Here is a 24,828-nt window from a genome sequence, read left to right as displayed (position 1 = left end):
TATAGCTCAAAATAATAGCTAATGATTATTTGCAAGTGCAGTCCAAATATGCACCAGATGCAAGAAGGAAGTAAACAGTGAAGCAACTGCTATTACCAATTAGATAATGGATTCACCTGCATCTCTTCCTACTAGACTGAAAGAGAAACAATGCGAAGTGCTGGCATTAACAGAATTCTTATTAAATCGCTACTTTGTACCCTAAACTAGCTTGACCTTTTGCACACTGGAGATTATGTCTCCTTCTAGCACACGTCTGTGGTATAGGCACAGCAGTATGCTGGACTGCAAATTCCTTGTTGGATTTCCCAGCAATATGAGGAAAGCTGCACTTTTTACCAGTATAGTGGTTATAACATTATTTCAGTATAGCAACACACACAAAAGCAGGCCAAGTTCTACTGGTAAAAGTGCAGCTTTGCCAATATCATGGCACCTACACTAAGAGCTTCCTATAGTGTCAGTCAGCAATCACTCCCCTTTACCATCATGGCTATGCCAACAGAATGCTGTATGGCAAGTAGAGCCCAAGAAAAGGCAGCTTCCAAACAGATGAGATTAGAAAGGCATCAAAACATCTTGTCAAAGTAGGCAAACTATAGGCCCTGAAAGAGGTCTGTAAAAATATGATGGCACCTTCAGAAAGTGTGAACTAGACAGGGTGGATAAAAATTAATTACAAAAATTGAATTCATAAAAATCAGATTTTTTAAAATTTAAATCAGATTTGTTTATTTATTTTTTTTTTTTATTTTTTTAAGATGCTTTTTCCCGTTTTAAACAAAAACCTATATATAGTTTTAATTTAAAGTATGTTAAAGCTCAAAGATAACATCATGGAATAAGGAGAAGAGGAAGAGCACACACCAACTGCTGAAGCTTCCTTAGCCTGACGAAGGGTTTTTGAACCCAAAAGCTCGCTTAATAACTATTCTCCAACCATTTGGGTTGGTCTAATAAAATATATCAAATTCACCCAAGGAACCATGTCTGGAATAAGGAGTATAACTTCTAACTGTATACTATTTGAGACAATATATTCTTGTAACTTTTTAGAAAAGACCACGGACTATATTAGGGGCCCAATCTTATGGGGTTCCCAGAGGCTCCTCTATAGATTAGTAAAATTAAAGAAAACCGCTCTACCCAATGGGACTCAGGGCTCAGTCCAGAAGATCCCATTAAGCATCTCTGTGATGCTTAGTTTCAGTTCTCAAACTGTGGATTTGTGTCTCCAGAGATGACATCCTTATTAACACCAGTATATGGAGATTCTCACAGATTCACAGAAGTTTAGGGCTGGAAGGGACCTCATGAGATCATTGGGTCCAGCCCCCCTGCTCTGGGCAGGAAAGACTGCCGGGGTCAAATAACCAGTGTCCTTTTGAAGATCTTGAGAAATAACCCGATTACCTATCCATCAGCCCTTGTCTCTCTACAAGTTTGTGCACAGAGTCAAGCCTTCTCTAAAAAAGTTTCAAGAAATTAAATGAATAAAGGCTACCAAACAACAAGAATGCACTTGTTGTAGAAAACAATGATTAAATCAAGGCTCCCTGACCAGTGATTTAAATCTATTTGTTTTAAATCAAATCAACCCTGGAACTAGAATATAAAAATCATATCTACCCCACTGTTAAACCCTGCATGCCTAGTGTTTCACAAGCATGCAGAGCCAACTAGCCAATCCAACCCCAATCATATTCTAACAATTTATTTGTGTATTTGGGATTAAACCTGGTCTGACTTCAGACAAATCCATACTAGAAGAGAATGTCAAAGAACAGCACAACACAAGCTTTTAAAACAAAATGCCCTTTCAGATACTTGTGGCTAACCTGAAGTACACTGGAGGCTTCCAGGTAGAAGACTGTGGTGGCCATACTTTAAAGCAACACATTTTTTGCCATAACAAGAAACATTTACCATATTGCATGCTGCTAATCTCATCACATGCCTCTGTACTAGCAGAACAGAAGAAACCCTCCCCCTAAAGCCTACAGCACCCCAGAGAAAGAGCAGTCAGCCAGTCTGTGACTAGCATGATCCTAACTTGATGGACTGCAGTCCTAGGTAGCAAAGCTTATCCTACTGGTGTTGTCTTAACAAAAGATTGCAGTTTCAAAAAGTGTTCCCCTTATTAGGGAATGAGGCAGCAGCCCAGAAGGGCACCTCCAGCAAGTGAGAGCAGTAGACACAGCTCTGCAGACATGGTGCAGACGTGGAGTGCCGCTGCCAGGGGCCTCACCCTGGCGCTGCCACCTGCCATGGGCTCTTCTGAGGCTTCCACCCAGACGGAGCTCTTGGCGGGGTCCGCAGCCCCTTGCCCCCTGTCTGGGGGAGGGGGGGGGCTTGGTGGGGTCCGGGGGGGGGGGGAGTGGGGGGTCTGGTGGTCCCCTGGCCTGTCCCCTCCTGTGCCTGGCTTAGGGCCCTGGAGGAGCAGGTGAGGGAGCTCCAGGCTGAGGTGAGCAGGCTGACGGGGATCCAGGATGCAGAGGATGAAATTGATGCCTATTTCTGTTCTCTGCAGGCCCGGTCGCCCACTGTACAGCCCCCACAGGAGACGTGTCCAACGCAGGAGTGGCAGAAGGTGTCCAGATCCAGAGCTGCTCGGCCTAGAGTGGTGGAAGCTCCCCAGGTACACCTGGGGAACAGGTTTGAGGCCCTGGCAGCTGTGACAGAGGAAGACAGTGCAAAGGCCTCCTCCCCACACAACAAGGAATGGGCGGAGATCAAACACCAGCAGGAAGAAACGCTGGGTCCTCGTCATCGGAGACTCCGTCCTACGAGGGCTGGAAGGTCCCATCTGCCGGCCTGACCCCATGACGCGGGAGGTCTGCTTCATGCCTGGGGCTCGGGTTTGGGACATCACGGAGAGGATCCCGGCCTACATCCAACCTGCAGACCAGTACCCCATGGTTGTCATCCACATGGGAACAAATGACGCGGCCAGGGGAAACCCTAGCTGCATTATGAAGGACTTCGAGGCTCTGGGGGCCAAGCTTAAGGAGATGGGGGCGCAGGTGGTATTCTCCTCTCTCCTTCCGGTGAGTAGGCGGGGACAGTGACATGAGGCCTGCATTGGCGAGGTCAACAGGCACCTATGGAGTTGGTGCCGCCAGGCGGGCCTTGGGTTCCTAGATAACAACCCATGCTTTCAGGCGGGGGACTTGCTGGGGCGGGATGGGCTTCACCTGTCTCCTACAAGCAAGCGTGTCTTCTCTTTCAGGTTGGCTGATCTCGTACGGCGAGCTTTAAACTAGCCTCGCTAGGGGAGGGGGCTGCAGGAAGATGAGGAGACACCACCCAAACAAGACAGGTGACACATGCAAGGAGTGCCCAGGTAAGAAGCAGGGGTCCGGACAGTCTTCCTAATCGGGGGGTGGCAAGCACAGCTTTCCAAGGCCTTAAATGCCTGTATACCAATGCTCGGAGTATGGGGAACAAACAAGAGGAACTCACCCTCAGAATAGCCAGTTCAAACCCAGACATAGTGGGGCTTACAGAAACGTGGTGGGATTCATCCCATGACTGGGCAGTTAGCATTAGGGGCTATGGGCTCTACAGGCGGGATAGAGAAGGAAGGAAGGGAGGGGGTGTGGCGCTCCATGTCAAAGAGCAATACACATCTTCTGCCAGCAAAATGGGGTCAGAGGAGGAGCAAGCTGAAGTCCTCTGGGTCAAGATACAAGGGGGTCGTGGGGAGAGGGATTTAACAGTGGGGGTCTACTACAGACCCCCCAACCAAGGGGAGGAGCTGGACTGGAAATTTTCAGGCCAGCTTGCAGAGGCACTTAAGGCAAGGGATGTAGTTGTCATGGGTGATCTAAATTACCTGGACATCTGCTGGGAGAAGCAGTCAGCCAGGTCGGACCATTCCAGGAGGTTCCTGGCCAAGATACAGGACCTCTACTTAACCCAGGAGGTGCACAGTCCCACCAGAGGAAATGCCCTGTTGGACCTGGTCTTGGCCACAAGCGATGATCTGGTAAAGGGGCTCCAGGTCCTTGACCACCTGGGTGATAGCGATCATCGCTTGCTGGAATTCATCATTCAGTGCAGGGTGTCAAGGGCCTGCAGCAAGGCAGCAGCCCTAGACTTCAAGAGGGCCAACTTCAATGAGTTGAGTAGATTGGTGGGAGAGACGCTGGGGTTCTCAAGGGCAGGGGAACTCAGTGCCCAAGATGAGTGGTCGTTCCTTAAGGAGACAATACTTAGGGCCCAAGGGGTGACAATCCCAACAAGAAGTAAGGGGGGCAAGAGTGCCCAAAAGCCTCCCTGGCTCACCAATGAAGTCGGGGAATGCCTGGTTGCCAAAAAGGCGGCGTACACCAGGGGGGCGGCTATCTCCAAAGAAGAGTATACCTCCACTGCTCGGGCCTGTAGGGGGCTGTTAGGAAAGCTAAGATGGACATAGAGCTAAGACTAGCATCCAAGATCTAAGATAATAAAACGTCCTTTTTCAAATATATAGGGAGGATGAAGAAGGCGCCGGGGAATATGGGGCCCCTGCAAGATACGCTGGGCAATCTGGTGGTTGTGCCAGAGGAGAAGGCAGACATCTTTAACAAATTCTTCACCTCCGTTTTCTTGTGCAGGGACCGGGACTCCCCCACCGTGTTTCAAGACGGACTCGAGGGGAATGCCTCAAGACCTAAGGTTGAGGAGGACCGGGTTAGAGTGCTTCTGGAGGGGCTGGACGTGTTCAAGTCAGCAGGTCCAGATGCTCTCCACCCCAGGGTGTTGAGGGAGCTAGCAGGGGTTATTGCTGGGCCCCTGGCTCAGCTTTACGAGCGCTCATGGTGCTCGGGCCAGGTGCCAGATGATTAGAAGATAGCCAATGTGGTCCCCATCTTTAAGAAAGGGAGGAGGGAGGACCCGGGCAACTATAGGCCCATCAGTCTTACCTCAATCCTGGGGAAACTCTTTGAGAAGATCATCAAGGAGCACATCTGTGATGGGCCGGCATCGGGGATGATGCTCAGGGGCAACCAGCACGGTTTCATAAGGGGCAGGTCATGTCAGACCAACCTGATTGCCTTTTACGATCAGGTCACAAAAGCATTGGATGCAGGTGTCACAGTGGATGTAGTCTTTCTGGACTTCAGCAAGGCCTTTGACACTGTCTCCCACCCCATCCTCATTAAAAAACTAAGAGACTGTGGCATCGATGCCTACACGGTCAGGTGGATTGCTAATTGGCTGAAGGGTCGTACTTAGAGGGTGGTGGTGGACCTGGGGGGAAGTGGGCAGCGGAGTCCACCAGGGCTCAGTCCTTGGGCCCCGCACTGTTCAATTTCTTTATCAGCGATTTGGACAACGGGGTGAAAAGCAACCTGTTCAAATTTGCTGATGATACCAAAATTTGGGGTGAGGTGGGCACGCTAGCAGCGAGGGAAAGTCTGCAGAAAGACCTGGATAGGTTGCAAGGGTGGGCTAACAAAAACAGAATGCATTTCAGTACGGACAAGTGCAGTGTGCTGCACTTGGGCAGTAGTAACCGGCAACACACTTATAAGATGGGAAACTCCCTTCTTGAGAGCACAGAGGCAGAAAGGGATCTTGGAGTCATCATTGACTCCAAGATGAACATGGGCCGACAATGTGAGGTCATGGTCCGCAGGGCTAACCAGACCCTATAGTGCATCCACAGGTGCATCTCAAGTAGGGCCAAGGAGGTGATCCTCCCCCTCGACGCGACACTGGTCAGGCCACAGCTGGAGTACTGTGTCCAGTTCTGGGCACCCCACTTCAAGAGGGACGTGGACAACATTGAGAGGGTCCAGAGGAGGGCCACCCGCATAATCTGGGGACAGCAGGGCAGACCCTATAATGAGAGGCTACGGGACCTGAACCTGTTCAGCCTTCACAAGAGAAGGCTGAGGGGGGACCTGGTGACCATCTATAAACTCACTAGGGGGGACCAGAAGGGTTTGGGGGAGACTTTGTTTCACCTAGCGCCCCCCCGGGATAACAAGGAATAACGGGCACAAGTTGTTGGAGAGTAGGTTTAGATTAGACATCCGTAGGAACTACTTCACAGTTAGGGCGGCTAGGATGTGGAACCAACTTCCAAGGGAAGTGGTGCTGGCTCCTACCCTGGGGGTCTTTAAGAAGCGGCTCGATGCCTACCTGGCTGGGGTCACTTGAGCCCAGTTTCCCTCCTGCCCAGGCAGGGGGTCAGACTTGACAATCTACAAGGTCCCTTCTGACCCTACTTCTATGATTCTATGATTTCAGTTTGTCAGGGCACCTTTTGAAGAACTCTGGAGTGTGGAGTTTAAACTACGGAGCTTGAGGATTTCTTTTGAGAAAAGAACCTATAAAAGCTGGTTACCCTAACAACTAAGGCTTTAAACCAGGGGTGCCAAACTTAGCTGGCCCCATAAGTCAGATGAGCAGTGTGGGACCAGTCCATGGGCTGGACTGGACTGGACCCACAGACTGACCTTACTCCAACCACTGTACGCAACCACTCTGGCACTGTGATGCACGTGGTGGCCACTCCATGGACATTGCATGGGGCCATCTAGTGCACCTTTCATGCTGCCTTTGGGTCACTTGGAGACCCACAAGCAACACTGGGGGCTGGATGACACAGCTCTGTAGGTTAGATCAGGCCCGTGGGCTATATCTTTGACATCCCTACTTTAAACAGAGCTCCAAGTCCCACTTCAAGAGTGCATGTCAACACAACCATAACTGTGATGTGCTCATTGGCAATGGGGCTTTTCTAGCCCCCATTCCTTAGCAGTTAGTACGTATACACCTGTGTGCACATCTGACTGCATGGCCCAGTGTACATAAACCCATATGCACAGTGCACATACATGCATATGCAGGATCATGGAACCACAGAGAAATCAGGCTGGAAGGAACCTCCAGAAGTCATTTAGTTCAACCCCCCTGCCTGAGGGCAGAATCATTCCTATCCAAACCACCCTGTACAAATCCACTGTCTAACCTCTTAGCAAGGCTGCTGTCAACCCTGACACAAACCAGACATAACACCTTAACCTGTCACAGGTAAAGTACTGGGACCTCAGCAGGCAACATCCTCTATCAAATACACATTCAAGAGATCCAAGGGAAGAGGACCACAACCCGCCATCCTGCTGCCCCACGCGGACCCCTCCCTCCCTGCCGGGCGGCACCAGGGACCTCGACACCCGCCCGACCCCGGCCGGAGCTCACCATCTCGTCGTGACCGGGCCCGTCGGGCTGGAGGCCGCCGGGCCCCGGGCTGGCCCTGCCCTCCGGCGTCTTTCTCTCGCTGGGGCCCTTCCCGCCGCCGCCGCGGGCTGCCCGCCGCCGCCGCCCCCACAGGTAGAGCGCGCCCGCGCCCAGCACCAGCGGCGCCCCCAGCGCCAGGGCCAGCTGCCAGCGCGGCAGCCCCGCTGGGCCCGGGCCCGGCCCCGCGCCCGTCCCAGGCCCGCCTCCCCCGGCCGCCACCGCCGCGGCCTCCACGGGCTTCGAGGCGGCCATGACCCGCGCTGCGCTCACACCGCCCGCCGGCAGACAGAGAGAGGGGTCAGCGGAAACGCAGGGCATGCCGGGAGCGGGGTCACAGGGAGCACTTCCGGACGGCACGGGGGGGGTCTCGCCCCGCCCCCCCGTGCATCGAGGCTTGGCGGGCGCTGCCACCTGCTGGTGGAGGGGTGCGGCGGCACGAAATTCTCCCCCGACAGGAGATGGTACCGCCCCCTTAGTGGGCTGAGTGGGTTCCACCAAGGCAGACAAAGGTCCTGGGGTAGATGGCGTCTTGTGGTAGACCCGCGGGTCCCAAACTCTGGCGGATTGCGCACCACCGATTTAAAATTATACTACCTTAAGTACCACCCGCAAATTTTTGTCATATTAAGTAATTATAATAAATCTGTTAACGCATACCACTGACAGGTTGTCTGCGTCCCACTGGTGGTACCCCTACCACAGGTTGGGAACCGCTGCCTTCCACCAACAGGGCTACAACCCTTCCACCCAGGGAGGCGGCCAGGAGGGGGCTCCCCGGCCTGGGGGTGCGCAGCAGGAGGGTGCTCCCTTGCCAGTGGTGGGCACAGAGCAGCAGTGCTCCCAGGCCAAACGTGTCCAGAGCCCTGCAGAGGGCCCCTGGCACTTAGAGACCGATTCTGAAATTTGTTGTCATGCCTGGGTTGGACTAGGTGATTTCCTGCGGTCCCTTCCAGCCTTCCTTCTGTACGATTCTGTGAGAGGCCAGTATTTCTTAGTGGGGTAATAGCTTTTATTGCACCCACCTTATAGCTGGGCCTGTATGCTCGTGCCATGGGATAGAGGTAGACATGCTATGCTGTACAAGCCGTTCTCCTTCAGGTTTCGTGAGGGATTTTTTTTTTTAAGGAATACTTGGGGCTTATTTTTTGCCTTTGGGCTTGTGAAAATTCATGGCAGCCATTCCCAAGCCCTCCTCTTGCAAGCCCCCACAACATGAAGAGTGGCCCATCAATCAGGGATGAAATCTTTATAGGAACTAATCCTTATTTTAAATTGGGTCACCTAGTGCTATTTTATCTCTTCCTTAGGAGGAGCTTAAGCCATTAGTAGGTAATTCATGGGCATCTGCTTTTTACCGCTGCAGGAGAATGATTGTTTCTAGAAATGAAGGCTTCTTTTTCTGCTCCTTTATGGCCAGTTTTAGGTCTTTTTTAAACAAGACAATATTTTTGTTATTACCAAGAGTGTGAATTTAAAATAATGTAGTATAATACTCTAATTCTGGTCTAAGTATATCCACAGGGTAGATTATGCCTTTACTGCTGTAGTGGCAAATGTACAACTTTTATGAGTACTAAGTAAATGCTTAGATTGTCTTTAAGGACATTTCTTTCTTTCTTTATTAGGCTGGAAAATCCAGCCCCTAGCTGTGATCAGGGAAATCACTTTGAAATTAAAAAAAAAGGTCCTAACAGCTAATTAGTTTCAGCCAATTCCTATTTCCAGGCACCTGGAAAGTTCAACACTAGTTATATTTTGGCATGGCCCACTCCCCTGAGAAAGATGACTGCCGTTGGCTTTTCAGAAGCACTCACCTGAAATTACAAGTTTGTTGCTGAAGCTCTCAATTCCCCTTGTTTGACTGAACTACTCAATAGCAGAAGAAATGGGGTTTGGTTGTGAAAGTCATTTTTTTTTCTGGAAACCTCAGTGGAGGGAAAGAAGCTTTTTTTTGTTGAGGGGAAGAAAGAGGAGGAAGAGATGTAGGAAACTGGTTTGCCTTCAGTCTTTACTGGAGGGAAGGGAGAAGTTGCCAGTGATGATGAAGCTGCTGTGATAGATGCATTTGACAGTGCTGCCATCAATGTTCCCTGCTGCTATATAGTTTCCCACTCATTGCACAGAAAATGGTTTTTTAACCAAATTGTAATTACTTTCTGAAGTAGCTTCATATATAGCCATGGAAAACAGCTGTGTAGGACAGCTGTGATGCTCCAGCTGAGTGAAGAAGTAGTACCCTTTGAAGTAAAAGCTTCAGCAATCAGCTGAGTGGCCTGTCCTTCATTCAGCACCTTGCTGTAAATTATATGGGTTGTGGACCATCCTGAATGAATGATGAATAATGGATGATCTGGGTTCAACTGTATTGTATCATTCGATCTACAATTTCTTGTATGATTCTTGTATTGTTATTTCCAAGAAACATAATGCCAAAGAAACCAAAGATATCAAAACATTAAGGTTGCAGAGGGAATCCCTCGAAAGTCAAGTAATGCCAGAATAAGAGTTGTCTGAACAACCTTAACTCTGACCCGCATTCCTATCTGTTAGGACTCTCATGGATGTCTTTTCCCCTGATTTCACTACAGCAACCACTGTTTCTTTTCACCTATAGTTTCATAGTTGGTAGGGTCGGAAGGGACCTGAGCAGATCATCAAGTCTGGCCCCCTGCCACGGGCAGGAAAGAATGCTGGGGTCAAATGACCCCAGCAAGGTGTTCATCTAGCCTCCTTTTGAAGACGCCCAGGGTAGGAGCGAGTACTACTTCTCTTGGAAGTTGGTTTCAGATCCTAGCCGCCCTGACAGTGAAGTAGCACCTCCTGATATCTAGCCTGAATCTACTCTGTCAACTTATGGCCATTATTCCTTGTTACTCCCAGTAATGCTCGGGGGAACAGGGACTCTCCCATTGCCTGCTGGTCTCCCTTGGCCAGTTTATAGATGGCCACCAGATCCCCTCTCAGCCTCCCTTTTTCTTCTTGCCTATGAAACTGTTGGTCAGCCTAGGGGATGGGAAGAATGACCCTAAAGGTACAGTGCCTTTAGGGTGAACTCAAACCTCCATTTCATGCGATCTTACAGTTTTATTTTTTAACGGCTGCCAAGTCCCATTATTTGTGGGTAATTATGGCATGGCAGCATGTGCAATGACTCTGGGATGCTTCGTACCCATGGCCATGACCACTGTGTGTTAGAGACCCCCAGTATTCTGTACACCCCAGGGGTCAATATTCCCCTAATGGTTACTTTTTGAACTTTCCTGGTCCTCTGTTGCCCTGTTCCTTTTCTAGACATTAACACCAGCACAAGGAAAATGTAAAATACCACCAAAACAGAATGGCAGCTGTATTTGAATCTCACTTTGCCCTCAGTTTGTGCTGAGGTAAAGAGCTATGCAAGGTGACAGAGCTTCAGGATCCTAGTATCCCGAAGTTATCTTATGTCATCTGGGGAGGCAGAATCTGCCCTCAAACCCTCCCATTACTAGCCCATGTACACCTTTGCAGGACTTTTTCCTATACACCCCTTTATTTATCCTGTTGTACGTTTGACCAAAACAAATATGTATGCCAATGAATGGTAGTCAATATTTAGAGGCAGCTTTCTCTGTTCCCAAGTAGACTTGCATTGGGGTGTTAGACTGACCCTCCCAAAGAGGACAAAACTCACTGCAGAGCAGAGGCGCCAAACATAGCCCTTGTTCTGAGTCCATGCCATTCAGAATGGAGAATGCCTGACCACAATTTGTACTACATAGGCATGGGCCTCATTTATCCAGAGCAGAACAGATGAAATCGGGGCTCTCATTGGCCTGGGGCCTTTAACCCATTGCACATATAAGCAGGGGCAGGCCTTTTCTGTCCCTGCTTGTGGGAGATTAAATGGCATTGGTGAAAGACAACTTAATGGGGGTGCATGTTGCCTGACTCAGCTTATCTTAATGGAGGATAAGAAGGGTTCTCAGGAAGGTCTTGTTCCTTCTCAGGCACAGCATATTTTTAATAGCAGAAGGAAAACCAGATCCAATAGGTTTTTGTCTTTTTCCTCTCATAGAGTCAGTTAAGCCTCAATGGACAGCTGTGCCAATTTCTGACCATTATCAATATGCCCATTTTGCTTGTCTAAATTACAAGTCTACTACAAATCAGAATGTGCACCTTCCAGGCATGTTACAGTGGGCAACTCTCCATTGTTATTGACAGTTGGTGCACTCAGTGGCAATGAATATAAATTAGGCAACACATTTCCTTTGCCATCCCCTAGGCTGTGTCACACTGGGCATCTCTGTAATGGAAAGATTAAAAGGAACCTTGTTTAAAATAGATTACAAAGGATTGGCTTGTATATATAGACAGTGCCTAGGGCTGTGAGGGGTGGGGGGTGGTTTCTGGGTGGCGTGTGAAATGACAGCACCTTTCCCTCTTCTTGACAGAACAGACTGTCTCTAGGCTCACTAGCGCTCTCTGAGTGGGAGAGCCCCCAAGTCCGGAGTACCTGTACATGGAAGATGAAGAGGATGATGATGTTTCCTTTGCAAAATGGATGAGCAGTTACTGGGGCCACAGCTTAATTGATGAGCATGAGAAAGAGGGCAGAGGCTTTCGGCAACGCCAGTCCCGAGTGTTTAGTGAGAGGAGAGCTTCCCTTCCGGTAAGAGCTTAATTACAGAAAGGCAGGGAAGGCTGGAGGAAGGTAAGTGCTTCATCAAGGGATACTGTGGTGATAATGACTATGGTACATGCTGCTGAGTACTTCCCATCTGCGGTGCTGAAAGTGAAAAGTGCTTGGCCACTCTCAGGAGCAAGCCTTTCCTATGTATTTAAGAAAAGAAAACCAGGAAATGCTGAGGTGGGAAACCACAGAACTGCAAACGTAATGGTGCTGCCAGTGTAATTACATGGCGCACACACCTATTATATTATCACAATGTAAACATGTTATCAGTGGAAAGCCCTGATCCTGCAAAGACTTGAACATCTATGGTAACTTTACACATGTGAGCTGCCCCATTGTCTTCAAAGATGCTGCTGACATGGGTAACAGTTACATGGGTGTAAACATGTGGGCTTCATTTTGCTGCTCTTCTGAATCAGTCAAAGCAGACAAAGCCTGTTCTGCTTGGCACCAGGATTGCAAAGGTCTCTTCTGGCCTCTGTAGATCTTTGAAACAGAAGATATTAGCTATAACAACTCTGATTACCACATTGCAAGGGGAATCTAGCTACTTTTGCTGTCAGTTTTCTGCATCTGTCTCTACCTGCTTTTTTCCCCTATCTGAGCTAAACTCCTGGAACTTTTTCCCTGGCACATGTTGCACTCTGAGGTTACTTGCTGTTGGATCGCATCTGATTTAACTAAACATTCCACTTGGTGGTGTTCAGGTGACAGGTTGAAACTGCTGTCCCATTACACCAGTTTAGAACAGTCAGCCAGGTTCATTTATTTTCAGTTACTTTTACACATGGTGGGGTAGACCCTAGGCTGATGATTCAGTTCTCAGGGATGTTGGGAACAGAGTGTTTCCATGCAATCCTTGGTTTAGCATGAGATATTTTAGTACAACAGGAAGCCGGTTGGGTTTGTTGCCTCTGAGTTTTGTCTATCTCAGAATTATATATATGCTATATATGTATATGTGTGCATACACATACGCACACAAATCCTATAACAGGAATGCAGAAAAATTAAGGGTGCACTTGGGCTTACATTTACTTCTGCTCAGGAAAGTGCTTAAGCCTTGGTTTGATGATAAGAATGTGCTGAAATCCCTTATTTCACTGAATAGGGATGCTTTCCTGAATCAGGTGTCCTATGGCTGCTACCTGGCCTATCTTAGATTCTAGAGAGGAAGGAGTGGGATTTACTTTCTAGGGACCCTCATTCTGGTCAATGAGAGTTTTGCTATTAAATTCAATGGAACTAGGACCTGGTTTTTATATTGGTGATCTTGAACAAATATAATGTATTTACTCAAATCCAAGATGAGATATTTTTACCATGCAACATGGGGAGAAAAGTCCCCATCTTGGAACTGAATACAAAACAAGTGGGGGGGGGGGAGCAGGCAGCTGCTGCAACTCTAACTCTAGCCCTGACTGGGGTTGGAGTTGGAGCCCCAGCTACTGCCCCCTCCACCTACCTCATGCCACCCCTGCCCTCCCACCTCCCTGCCCCCCGCTGCCTCTGCCCTGTGTCACCTCTGTTCCCCTGCCTACCTGCTGCCACTTCTGCCTCCCACCTGCTCCCTCTGCCCTCTCCCCACCATTCCCCCTCCGTCAAGGCTCTGGCCCCAATATAGCCTGAGGCACAGAGCACATGCTAGTTTTGCCTCCCCCAGCCAAGTGGGAGGTGGCAAGTAGTGGGGCAGTAGGCACTAAGTGACAGGGAGGAGATGGCAGGAAGGAGCAGGTAGCATGGGAAGCAGGCACTGCAGGGTGGCAGGCACGAGAGGGTATAGGCAAGGGGGCAGACAGTGGGGAAGGCCAGGGCCAGGGGATGCAGGTGCCAGGGGGGCATGCACTGCAGGGGGGCAGGCATTGTGGCAGGGGAGCAGGTGGCAGGGAGGGTGTTATGCTCCCAGGGCATACAATGTGAATTAAAAACAAGACGGAATCTTATCAGGGGATAAGGCACAACTCTGCATTTATTGGAACATAAAACATGCAACATGAAAAGAATAAAGAACAATAAGGTTATATGCTTCACTCGTTCTCATGCATACTCATTCATTCATACAAAGAAACAAACACACACACAGAAGTTAGACAGTCCTGCAAAGGTTAAGGTGTTACCAAGTTTCAAAGTTGCTCAAGGTCAGTCTGGTGGCCAGCCAAGCTGACAAGAGAGTTGGAGTCAGGTCTTGTTGGACGTGCCCAAAACTCCTTCTTGAAGGTGGAAGAGACCCAAAGCCTTGTCTTTGTGTTCATTCTTTATAGTAATAGCTGTTCATAGAGCCTATGGATTCCACTGAGGCAGATGCGAAGGCCGTCCTTCTTGTCCTGTTGGCAAGCTGGGATTGGTAGGTCATGATCTTCTGGCTTTGTGGTCTGCAATCTTCAGGGGCCATTGCTTGCAGTCTTCAGCCATCAGGATGGAGCATGATTTAGTGTTTGGTAATCCTTTACTGCTGACTCTAGTTCACTGCAGCTCTTAACCATCAAACCACAGAGACTATTTTCACCTGCTGCAAGAGGCCTGTCTTTTTGTGTCACTGGCACACATGTCCATCATTTTGTCTTTTGTTACCTCTTTCCACATAAACCAGACATATTCACATACACCAGACATACCACTACAAGGGCAAGTGGTTTATTTCTCCTAGACTGTTTCCATTATCCAGGCTAGCTCATTTATAGCTAGTTCAACTAGCTCTACGCTGCACCACAGTCTGCAGCGTAGACAGTACCAGTGTCTCAGAAGGGAGAGATTTGTTTGTTGCCACTATAAAAAATTGCTAGTAGAATTTTCTGACTGAGAAACCTCTCAGCAATTAACAGGGTTGAAAACTGTAGCCTCTGACTTGCCTCTAAAACTTGCTACAAGTACCAACACTAATAATGTCTTATCTAAGAATCTTGTCCTTCAATGAATTCTTGAGCCCAAATCCCAGAGCTGAACATAAGGATTTGGAGTTCGGAATCCGGGTCCCTCAGCTCTAAAACGGGGAACCAGAATCTTGAAGCTAACAGCTACAAATTGGTGGGGGCTTGAAAATCAAGACTTAGATACAAGTTTTGGTGGTTCTGGTCCTACTCTGGCCTTGATGGCAAATTATGTTTGCTTCAAAATGTGCCCAAATTGTGTCCTTATAAAGACTGAGGCCAGGTCTTTTGCTGTCATCACTATGTCAGTGAAACAAGTATCATTCCTGACTGATACAGCTAGGCTACCAGAAGTGTAGGTGCAATTTTATAGGAAAAACCTTGCTCCCCATATGAATTATTTTGCTTGGCAGGGCTGGAGTAAGTTCTACCAGCAACCATACAGTTTTGCTGGGCTGTGCTACATGTGCTGTAACATTGTGTGGCCATTGCAAGTACCAGCATATCAGTGTCACCATATTGGCAAAGTACTCCTAGGGTGGACTGGTTCACGTTTCGAGTCTGATAAGCGATCCAGATAAGTTTATAAAGACTTGAGTTGTGCAAGGCATGTTTTTGCATAGCTCTGCAACAGGTCTCAGCTCAAACTTTCAGAGGCATGAGGCATCTGTGCTTAGGCAATTTTATAATATGACTTCCTCTGCTAGTTGCTATAAGGTTAATACTAATTGCCATTTGTCACTTTACAATTTTAAAATACTTTACAAGTATTAAACCTGTGGATCCAGCCTGGGAGGACCCCTGCAGTCCAGATCTGGCCCTGTGCCCAGGGTGAGTTTGACACCCCTGACTTAGTGGGTCACTTTGCAAAGCTGGGAACAGAACCCAGGAACTCTGGTTCTCAGTACATACTTAAAGTGCTGAACCGTGTTCCCAGAGTAAAATTTGTAGCTATACCCTTTTCCAAAAAGTCAAAGTTATATATGTTGGCACCTGTGTCAGAGATTTGCCTATCCTTGTGAGCCAACGGGATATGTAACAACTGCCATTGGAAGTCTAAGACACCTGTTTTCAAAGTCTCCCTGCCCCCCAGTGAATTTTGATATCCTTTTAAGGTTTCTGAGGTTGGGAACTGTGACTTTTCTTTACAAGTTGTCTATTCCATGGCCCTCTGTTATAAAATATCACCCGGTTCAGGACAATTTCTTTCTGCCCAAACATTCGGTACTTGCGCCCGATATGCACAGAGATAATCAGCCCCTTCCTTCAGTGCCAAACATAAATGTGTTCTGTTGCAGGCATATGCAAATTGTAAAATTTCAACTCTTCAGGTTTTCTGAGTGTAAAACTGGAGTCTCATGGAAAGCAAGGAAAGTATCCACTTTCAAGAAGACACTAATATTAAGATACTAAAACAGAGGTGAGCATTTGCTTATGAAAGCTTATGCATCTTTGAATTAGTTAGTCTGCAAGGTGTAACTCTTCTCTGGCTTCTGCCTAACTTGCTGTGGTGGGTTTGAAAATAAAACAACATAGGTGCTGGAGTAACAGTGAGCAGTGTCTGTTGAAGTTACTGGTACTTTAAGAAGCAAAACCAATTACCTCAGACTGAATGCTTGCCTCTCACACCAGAAGGACTCTAGGCTCAAAAAACTTCCTTCAGGCAGAGAATGGCTGGTTCTTAGATACTTAAAAGGAAAGAAAGGAATAGAGATATATTATTTGAATTCTGAATGTCTAAAGCTCTGTGGTTTAAGTGCTCCAAATGTATCCTGTTTATATAGGCTTAACAAACAATGAACAATAATGCTGGTACACTGAAGAGCAGTTCTGTCAGTGGGAGCTAAGGGAGCTCAGTGTCTCAGAGCCCCAGGTCTAAAGGTAAAAACAGCAATCATTTTATACAGCAAAGATTAGTAACATATAAGAAAATACTGTTTTATATTCTGGGATATGCTGTCAGCACAAAGTCTGCTGCAACAGAGTAGAAATGGAAATGGTTAGCCTGATTCTCAGTTACACAAAGATCCCTCACACTGCTCTGACGCAGAAGAGACCTAAAGTGGGCAGAAACAAATAGTTTCCCTAACTACTGCAGAGGTGGCTGAAAGCCCTGTTTCCAGACCTGTTCCCTGCTGTGGCATAAAGCTCTGTTGTGGACATGTCAGGGCAGAGGTCAGAGTGCACTGCAGTAAGGCTGTCCTAAGCTTCCTGCAGAGCGCAGCATAAATTACAGTGACCCTGAATCTATAATGCTGGGACCAAGCAGCCCCTTTGGCACCAGAATTATAGATTACCACAACTAAGAAACAGGCAAAAAGCCGTTTGGACTATCTCCAAGAACAATGCTTCTCATCTGTCCTGGATCTGCTTCATTGTTGGGACTACATTTTATGACTCTCAGTTCTCTGAAGAGTCAGTTTTAATTAAAGGAATAATAACACATTGTGCTGGTAACAAGCCATAAAACATTCATGCATGGGCAACTGTGTTAAGACTTATGTCCTATACAGATTACAGTCACAGGGGATGGGGTGCATAATGATTATGCTGGTGAGCAGAGCTGATGTTCTATCTTAGAACGATCTTAGTGTGCACACACATTGTAGGAGGACGCCCAACCACAATAAGAGATTGGATGGCTCTAAGAGTATAACCTGTCCTACATTCCACTGAACCACAGAATCACAGAAAAGTAGGGCTAGAAGGAATGTCTGGAGGTTATCTAGTCCAACCCCCTGTTTGAGACAGGGTCATCCCTAGTCAAACCATTTCATACACATTCTTGTCTAAGCTTTTACTAAAACTACATCCTAAAACATTCAACCCTCTCACATAACCACCCTAACAGGTGAAGCAGGGGACAGCAGCAGCCAGAGTCCTGCTGCTGCAAGCATTGTTAAAATATGCTCAAGAGAACAAAGAAAGAGGATGCTGAGGTAGAGACATGTTTAGGATGGAGACCTGTTAGCTAACTAGACCAGGGGTCAGCAGCCTGCAGCCCGCAGGCCAGATCCAGCCTGTGGAACTATGGGATCTAGCCTGTGGGTGTGGGGCTTCAGCAGCAGTCAGCAGCAAGGAGCTTTGGCCATGGGTGCTCTACCCATACTGCCATGAGGATGCGTGCCGGTTGTGGGTGTTCTCCTCCTGCCACTGCAAAGATGAGTGGCAGCTGCTGGGTCCTAACACCCACTGATCCACCTAACTCTGACCCAGGGTGGGTCATTTCAGCCCACAACCAGAAAAGGTTGCCTACCCATAAACTAGACTATTATTACCAGGCCTAGTGTGTGCATTTCAGTCTGTCTCTTTCTTTAGAGTTTTTTTAATAATTGCATATTGTGAATGTAAATTAAAAAAAAATAAATGTAGAATATTTGCATATATTACAAAGGAAAAAAGGCAAACTATAATCTCAGATTTTGCCTGTCCTCCTGTTGTTGCTTAAATCTCCCAAGAACAGATTCCAGATTTTTTTTGCAATAATTGTTACATACACCCTTTTCTGTAAAGACAGGAAGCTTGGATTTTCAGGAAATAATATATGTTAACACTATTAAATCTACATGAAAGCTGAATTTTTGTTTAGCTTTCCATGGCATATGTACTTTCCCCCAAGCATAGTCTGATTACTTTGATGCTTTTTTAAACCATAATACAATATGACCTCACAGTAAATACAGCCATATTGATCTGTATGAAACTCCATTTCTAAGTAAAAATAGTTTGAAAAAAATCATTACCGCTTCTCTCAGAGGGAGTTATAATGTACTTACTGAAGTAAGATGAATTTGGAAATGAGGGCTGAGACTGACCAAAACCAAATACCCTCAGATCCATAAGAAACATTTGCAAAAAGGACAAAGATTTGGAGAATTTTACTGCAAAAAATGGATTTGAAGACATTTGCAAGTAACAGAATGCTATATGCAGAAAGTCTTGAATACACCAATCAAAAACACTGTTGTAAGAAGTCAAATAATAGAAGAAGATTCCATTATGGCTCCAAGAGCTAGAGTGTTGCAAGAGCTGGAAGCAGCAGCAGATCACGTGAGCGACATTAGCTAGGCCTTTTAGCGCAATGGGCCACCTAGATTCATGTGACCCTTTGACATTATTTTGTCAGGCTTCTGATGGGAAACAACGGATGCAGGCTATAATTCTCAGAGATACAAATCACCCAAAATATCAAAAGCAGTTCCTGGAAGCTGCAGATTCTGAGCACGTATGAAAATTAAGTTCCTAATCTCTCTGTGGACTATGGGGTTTGGGAAATCTGAGCTCTCCAGGTGTTCACTAGAGCATAGCTAGGGACCTACTCAAATTGCAAAATTTGGGGAGGGAACTTACTAAAAATAAAATGTTGGCTCCTCAGCAGGAACCAGCAGTCCTCATGACCGCTGCAGCCTGGCAGCGCAGCCCCCTGGGGGAGAAGTGTGTGTGTAGAGGGGGGATGCCAACAGAAGGGGAGCCAGCAAGGTTCCTGCTGCCCCTGCCCCTGGCTGCTGATTGACTAAGAGGGCTACCTGTTTTGTGGCCCTGTCCCTCTCTTGGACTAAGAGATAAATTCTGCTTTTGTTTCCTGGAAGGTCCTGTTGACAACATGATTCCTGGGCAGCTAGGTTAGGTCCTTTCTTCTGCACCAGTGTTTAAGGTAGAGAATGGTGCATATGTTCTGCTTACATGTAACACTGAAGCATGACATATTCAATTGTAGGCCAAGCTTTCATCTATCCACATGACAAGACTTCGTGAGTCAACAAAGGCCCCGTCCTCAAGTCACCTGAGAGGCTGCAAGGAAGTACGAGAAGACCAAGATATGAAATGCCATTGTCATGTGAAGGAATGCAGAATGCCTTCCATGGAGGGCCCCTGCCCTGAGACAAGAGAACCACACAGTAGAACAAATTCCATCCAGGAACTTTCAGAATCCTTTAAGAAACAACTGCATTTCAAAAGCAAACGCTCAATTTCTTTGGTAGGTAGCAATCATGAATAGATGCTTAGACCATTAGCTCTCTGCAATAATCCTACTGACCTTTGTGGGAATGCATGGAATGAATGGTAGTCTTGTAAACTATGTTATCTTTCCCATTGCTACTGACCTGTTTAATGGTCAGAAGTATTGCTAATAAGGTGGCCCCCACAGCATAACCATTTTCTATAACTTTTTGCCTTTCTTACATGGATGAAGTATCTAGTATCAGTAGTTTCTTACTTTCCTCTATATTCTAGTTCTGATTACCCGGATTTTGACACTTATTCTCCTAATACACAGGCTACATTTATAAAATGAAGGAGGATTAATACTTAGAACTTGTTTGTATTTTCAATGTCCTTTACACATAATAGAGGCATACTATCACCTTAAGTCATACGGAGAAGGTTTTATTTATTGCTGTTGCAAGTGACACTGAAGCTTACTAGAACTGAATACAAAGAGGGGGAAATATTTTTATTTTTCCACTTTGTTTACTTTGCATTAGAAAGTAGCAAATTTCAGCTGTGTGTATGGGTCTTTCACAAAGACACTGGGGAAAGAAAAACTTCTTTACTGAAGGAAATGATTGTGAAACCACAACAGCTGTACAGAGACTGAGAATCTGACATGCCTTTAACTCGTTTTTTTGTCCTTTTGATTTGAAGTTGCTGACATCCTTTTATCAATTTATTCTCACAAAATCCCTGTAAGTAAAAGGTAAATATTATTGTCCTGATTTTACTGATATAGGCAACTGAGACGCAGAGTTTAGATAATTTTGCCATAATCAATGAAGAGTTTTGTATCTGAGATGGGGTTAGAGTTCAGATATTCTGGTAGCCAGTCCTGCATGCCAAGAAAAGCCAGAAAAATGGATGGTTATCATACCTTTTCCAAGATACCTGATTCAACAAAGTTCAGTGGGACCACTTGTATACTTTTACTTAGGCACCTGCCTAGCTACCTTGCTGAATCCAACCCCAAGAGGGGAGAGCCTGGCTACCCTATCTCTTTCAAAGATGCAAGTTGTTTTAATAGTACTGATTACATTTTCAAGCTGCCATCTCCGAGGCTAAGGTCCTCATCTGGCACAAAATGGCATTACTCCACTGAAGTCAGTTTGGTCATGCCAATTTTTACCAGTTGAGGAGATAATCCCTACTTCATTAAATGCTTGAAAATATCCTTTGATTTGGTGACTTAATAAAAAATGGGCAATGACATATAGAGGAGAAGGGGCGGGCAGTGGGGACAGTAAGAGCTAGATCATGTCAGGCCTCACCAGGGTAGTTCAGAAAAGAAAGCAGACATGTCCTTCCTTTGGTATGTGCACCTGGTCAGGAATCAGGCACACAATCACACCCCTTTCACTCCCTGATCACAAGGGCTACACAGAGTCACAGTGTGATGACAGTGCAGCATGTACATCTTGGTAATCTTTTTTTTCCCCTCATGAACTGTGAAACTCAAATTTTCTGTCCCTGAGGACCCCATTTCCTCTTCCTCATGTAGCCATTTTTGTTTGTTTATTACTTAGCAGGTGTGTCTATAGCTAGGTAGTCTGTCAGTATAAGCTATAGTTTGGGTAAATATCCCACATGATTCCGCTTTCCTTCTTTATATCTCTGTGGGACATACCCAAAGTATATGTTAGGTCACTTCTTAGGCAGCAGTCGTGCCAAATGCTCTCAATTCCCATCCAAGTCAGTGGGAGCTGAAGGCATTCAGAACTTTGCCAGGTCAGACATTAAGCTTCACAATGCTGAGAGAGAGAATTTCAAACTTGGAGCTTCAAATATAGGCAGGAGAATTTCCATATCTTTGACTATTGTAAACACCCTGGAAGTGGAATTCAACAGAGAGAAGAAGGGCCCCCTTTTTATCTTATTTTCTGTGTACCTCTTCCTTCTTAAAAGTTGCAGAGATGACATCTGGTAAACTTCAATCTCTGAGTTCAGTGAGGTTTTCAGAAGCAACAGAAAACATCATCAAGACACATGATGAATGGTCACATGAGAAAATAGCAAGACTGGCGCTAGACTGAAATAGCAGAACTCTTCCTTCAGGGCCTTCAGATAGATGTTTTCATAGATTTCATAGACATTAGGGTTGGAAGGGACCTTGGAAGATCATCGAATCCAGCCCCCTGCCCAAGGGGCAGGAAGTCAGCTGGGGTCATAGGATCCCAGCAAGATAAGCATCCAAATTTCTCTTGAAAGCGTTCAGTGTAGGTGCTTGAACCACCTCCGGTGGCAGGCTATCCCAGACTTTGGGGGCTCGGACAGTGAAGAAATTCTTCTTTATGTCCAGCCTAAAATGGTCTTGCAGGAGTTTATAACCGTTTGACCTTGTCATCCCTTGGGGCGCTCTGGTGAACAAACGTTCCCCCAGATACTGATGGTCACCCCTGATAAACTTATAGGTGGCCATCAGATCACCCCTGAGCCTGTGCTTTCCCAGGCTAAAGAGTCCCATAGCTCTCAGCCTGTTGTTGTAAGGTCTGTTTTCCTGACCTCTCATCATGCGCGTGGCTCTTCTCTGGACTCTCTCAAGCTTCTCCACATCCTTTTTGAATTGTGGAGCCCAAAACTGGACACAGTACCCCAGCTGTGGCCTCACCAAGGCCAAGTACAATGGGAGAATGTAGTCCCGGGATTTGCTTGAGAAGCACCTGTGGATGCAAGCCAGCATTTTGCTCGCTTTATTGCTGCAGCACCACATTGAAGGCTTATATTCATCTTGCGGTCAATCATGACCCCCAAGTCCCTTTCATTCATAGTGCTAACCATTGTAGCACTGCCGAGCCTATAAGGATGCTGCAGGTTTTTCCTCCCAAGGTGGAGAACCTTGCATTTTTCAGTGTTAAACACCATCAGGTTCTTGTCTGCCCATTTCCTGAGCCTGTCAAGGCCAGCCTGGATCATCCTCCTGTCCTCAGGTGCGGATGCTTTACCCCAGAGTTTGGCATCATCGCCAAACTTGGCTAGTCCGCTTCTGACTCCAAAGTCCACATCATTAATGAGGATGTTGAACAATATAGGTCCAAGGACAGAGCTTTGGGGAACCCCACTGGTCACAGGGCACCATGACGATTGACTTCCGTCAACCACCACCCTCTGGGTCTGACCATGGAGCCAATTCCCCAGCCAGCAGATCGTGGTGGACCCGAGGTTGCAGTTGGCCAGTTTTGCCAAAAGGTGATCATGGGATACCAGATCGAAGGCTTTTTTGAAGTCAAAATATAGGACATCAATCTCTTCCCCCTTGTCCAAGTGATAGATCACCTGGTCATAAAAGGAAATAAGATTGGTCAAGCAAGACCTACCCGCAACAAACCCATGCTGGCTATCCCTCAGAATGCTGCTGTCAGCCAGTCTGTTAAGAATGGCCTCTTTAATAATCTTTTCTAAGACCTTTCCTGGGATAGAGGTCAGGCTGATGGACCTGTAGTTAGCCAGGTCTACTTTCCTCCCTTTCTTGAAGATAGTCACCACATTGACCTTCTTCCAATCTTCAGGCATTTCACCAGAGCACCAGGAGTTCTCGAAGATCCATGCCAGGGGCTGGGCTATGATGCTAGCCAGCTCCTTGAGTACCCTGGGGTGTAGATTGTGAGGGCCGGCTGACTTGAAGGTGTCTAGCCTCTCAAGGTGTTCCTTCACTAGATCAACATTGATGGAGGGCAGGGAATCCCCCTCATCCCCTGTGCCATGATCCCATCCAATAGGTACAGAACACACCAAGAATATAGGGGAATGTATTTTACAACCTCCTGAGATCTAGGGTAGCTTTTCTAAGGCTCTGAGTTTGAACCAATCATGTTAAAGCTGATTTGGCAGATGTAGGTGACCAGTAGGGCTGTGTGAAGCTTCAGTCCTTGATTCGATTCGGCGGAGATTCGGCCCAATTCAGTGGCCGAATCTCTGAATCCAAATCAAATCAGAGGACCCTTTATTCTCTTAGAATTGAATTGGAACCCTCCAAATTGATTCGGAGAGATTTGGAAAGATTTGGAGATTTGAACATAGACACAGCTTTAAATGTTTTTTCTACATACCTCTAGGTAGCAGGGGCTTGTGAATGGTGTGATGCTGGGGCGCATGGAATGTCCCACAGAAGCATGGGGGGCTCCTCAGCATGCTCCCCAGCAGACCCAAAAGTGGACTGGAAGTACTTTTGGTCCCCTTCTGGGTTCACTGCTGAGCACATGGAGGGCCTCCCCGCACTCCTGTGAGACGCTCCATCCACCCCAGCATCGCAGCATTCACAAGCTGTGCTTGCTACCTCAAGGTACGTAGAAAAAACTTTTAAAGCTGTGTCTATGTCTGACTCAGTGATTCTCCCAATCAGCATTGAATCTTCAGGTTTAGATTTGGCCAAATCAAATCAGGGACAGTGATCTGAATCAACAAATCGAATCACTGTCCCTGATTTGGGTCGAATCTGAATTGAATAGGGCCAGCTTTGCACACCCCTAGTGAACAACGTTTTTCCATATCTTTTTGCTGATTATGAGTTTTCTTGTTATTTGAGGAGCAATTTCTAACTTTTCTGTATGTTTCTGTTTCAGCCACCTGAGGGCATGATGGAGAGAACAGAAAGAGAAAGACTAGGCATACCCAAGAGCAGGTCTCGCAAGAAAATGGGAGAAAGAATGGAGCCAAAGAGAGGGAAGGAAGAAGAAAGCCCACAGGCCTCTGGTGGAAAACACAATTAATGGTCCCCATCACATGCAAGCATTCAGAAGGGCTGTTTCTGCCTAAACGGTTACAGTGCATTGGAGTTACTACCTTTTTCATTCTAACTGAAAAGCTTTTGTCATTTTTTTTGTACTAGAAAGAAGCTAGTTAGTTAAAGCAGACCCTAAGTTTTAAAATAAAATTAATGTGATGGGACCACTGACGTTCTGTTTCTACTGTCCTGCCTTTACATTCACCATTAGAAGTGTGACGCATGTTTCAGAGAGAGATTGTGAATATATGGATCAAGATCTAAGTGAGCACTGTATGATTTCAGTAAGTTTCAGCATGGCAGCAGGATGGCAGTGCACAAGCTCATTTGGGAGAAGAATA

General features: G+C 46.7%; 2 protein-coding genes across 6 annotated transcripts in view; one reads left to right on the top strand and one right to left on the bottom strand.

The window, feature by feature from the left end:
• The window catches only part of TOMM70 (translocase of outer mitochondrial membrane 70), a 38,560-nt gene extending 31,050 nt beyond the window's left edge, over positions 1-7,510 (bottom strand). Inside the window, exon 1 of the mRNA XM_014603891.3 lies at positions 7,195-7,510. Within this exon, the coding sequence (XP_014459377.3) occupies positions 7,195-7,485 (291 nt within the window). The 5' untranslated portion in view covers positions 7,486-7,510. The remainder of the gene's footprint in view (positions 1-7,194) is intronic.
• A 65-nt stretch (positions 7,511-7,575) lies between these two features.
• On the top strand, positions 7,576-24,658 carry LNP1 (leukemia NUP98 fusion partner 1). 5 transcript variants are annotated; one of them, XM_019476083.2, is made up of 4 exons: positions 7,576-7,742; positions 11,672-11,884; positions 19,493-19,753; positions 24,327-24,658. In XM_019476083.2, the coding sequence occupies exons 2-4, from the start codon at positions 11,735-11,737 to the stop codon at positions 24,471-24,473; spliced, it is 558 nt and encodes a 185-aa protein (XP_019331628.1). In that variant the 5' UTR covers positions 7,576-7,742; positions 11,672-11,734; the 3' UTR covers positions 24,474-24,658. The 5 variants fall into 5 exon arrangements, with proteins under 5 accessions (XP_019331628.1, XP_014459400.1, XP_019331626.1 ...); XM_014603914.3 differs by lacking the exon at positions 7,576-7,742 and adding an exon at positions 7,750-8,162 and having other exon boundaries at positions 11,667-11,884; XM_019476081.2 differs by lacking the exon at positions 7,576-7,742 and adding an exon at positions 7,750-8,196 and having other exon boundaries at positions 11,667-11,884.
• Positions 24,659-24,828: the final 170 nt, after the last annotated feature.

The sequence above is a fragment of the Alligator mississippiensis genome, chromosome 1 (assembly GCF_030867095.1).
Source record: "Alligator mississippiensis isolate rAllMis1 chromosome 1, rAllMis1, whole genome shotgun sequence".
Taxonomy (NCBI): domain Eukaryota; kingdom Metazoa; phylum Chordata; order Crocodylia; family Alligatoridae; genus Alligator; species Alligator mississippiensis.
Note: the sequence above shows the minus strand (reverse complement) of the source record. Positions and strands in the feature narration are given on the sequence as shown.

Excerpts from the sequence above, each read along its gene's own strand:
- LNP1 (XM_019476083.2), top strand. The coding sequence starts at position 11,735 with ATGGAAGATGAAGAGGATGATGATGTTTCCTTTGCAAAATGGATGAGC. Across the intron at positions 11,885-19,492 it reads AGAGGAGAGCTTCCCTTCCG|GCCAAGCTTTCATCTATCCA; the intron begins GTAAGAGCTTAA and ends ATTCAATTGTAG. Across the intron at positions 19,754-24,326 it reads GCAAACGCTCAATTTCTTTG|CCACCTGAGGGCATGATGGA; the intron begins GTAGGTAGCAAT and ends TTTCTGTTTCAG.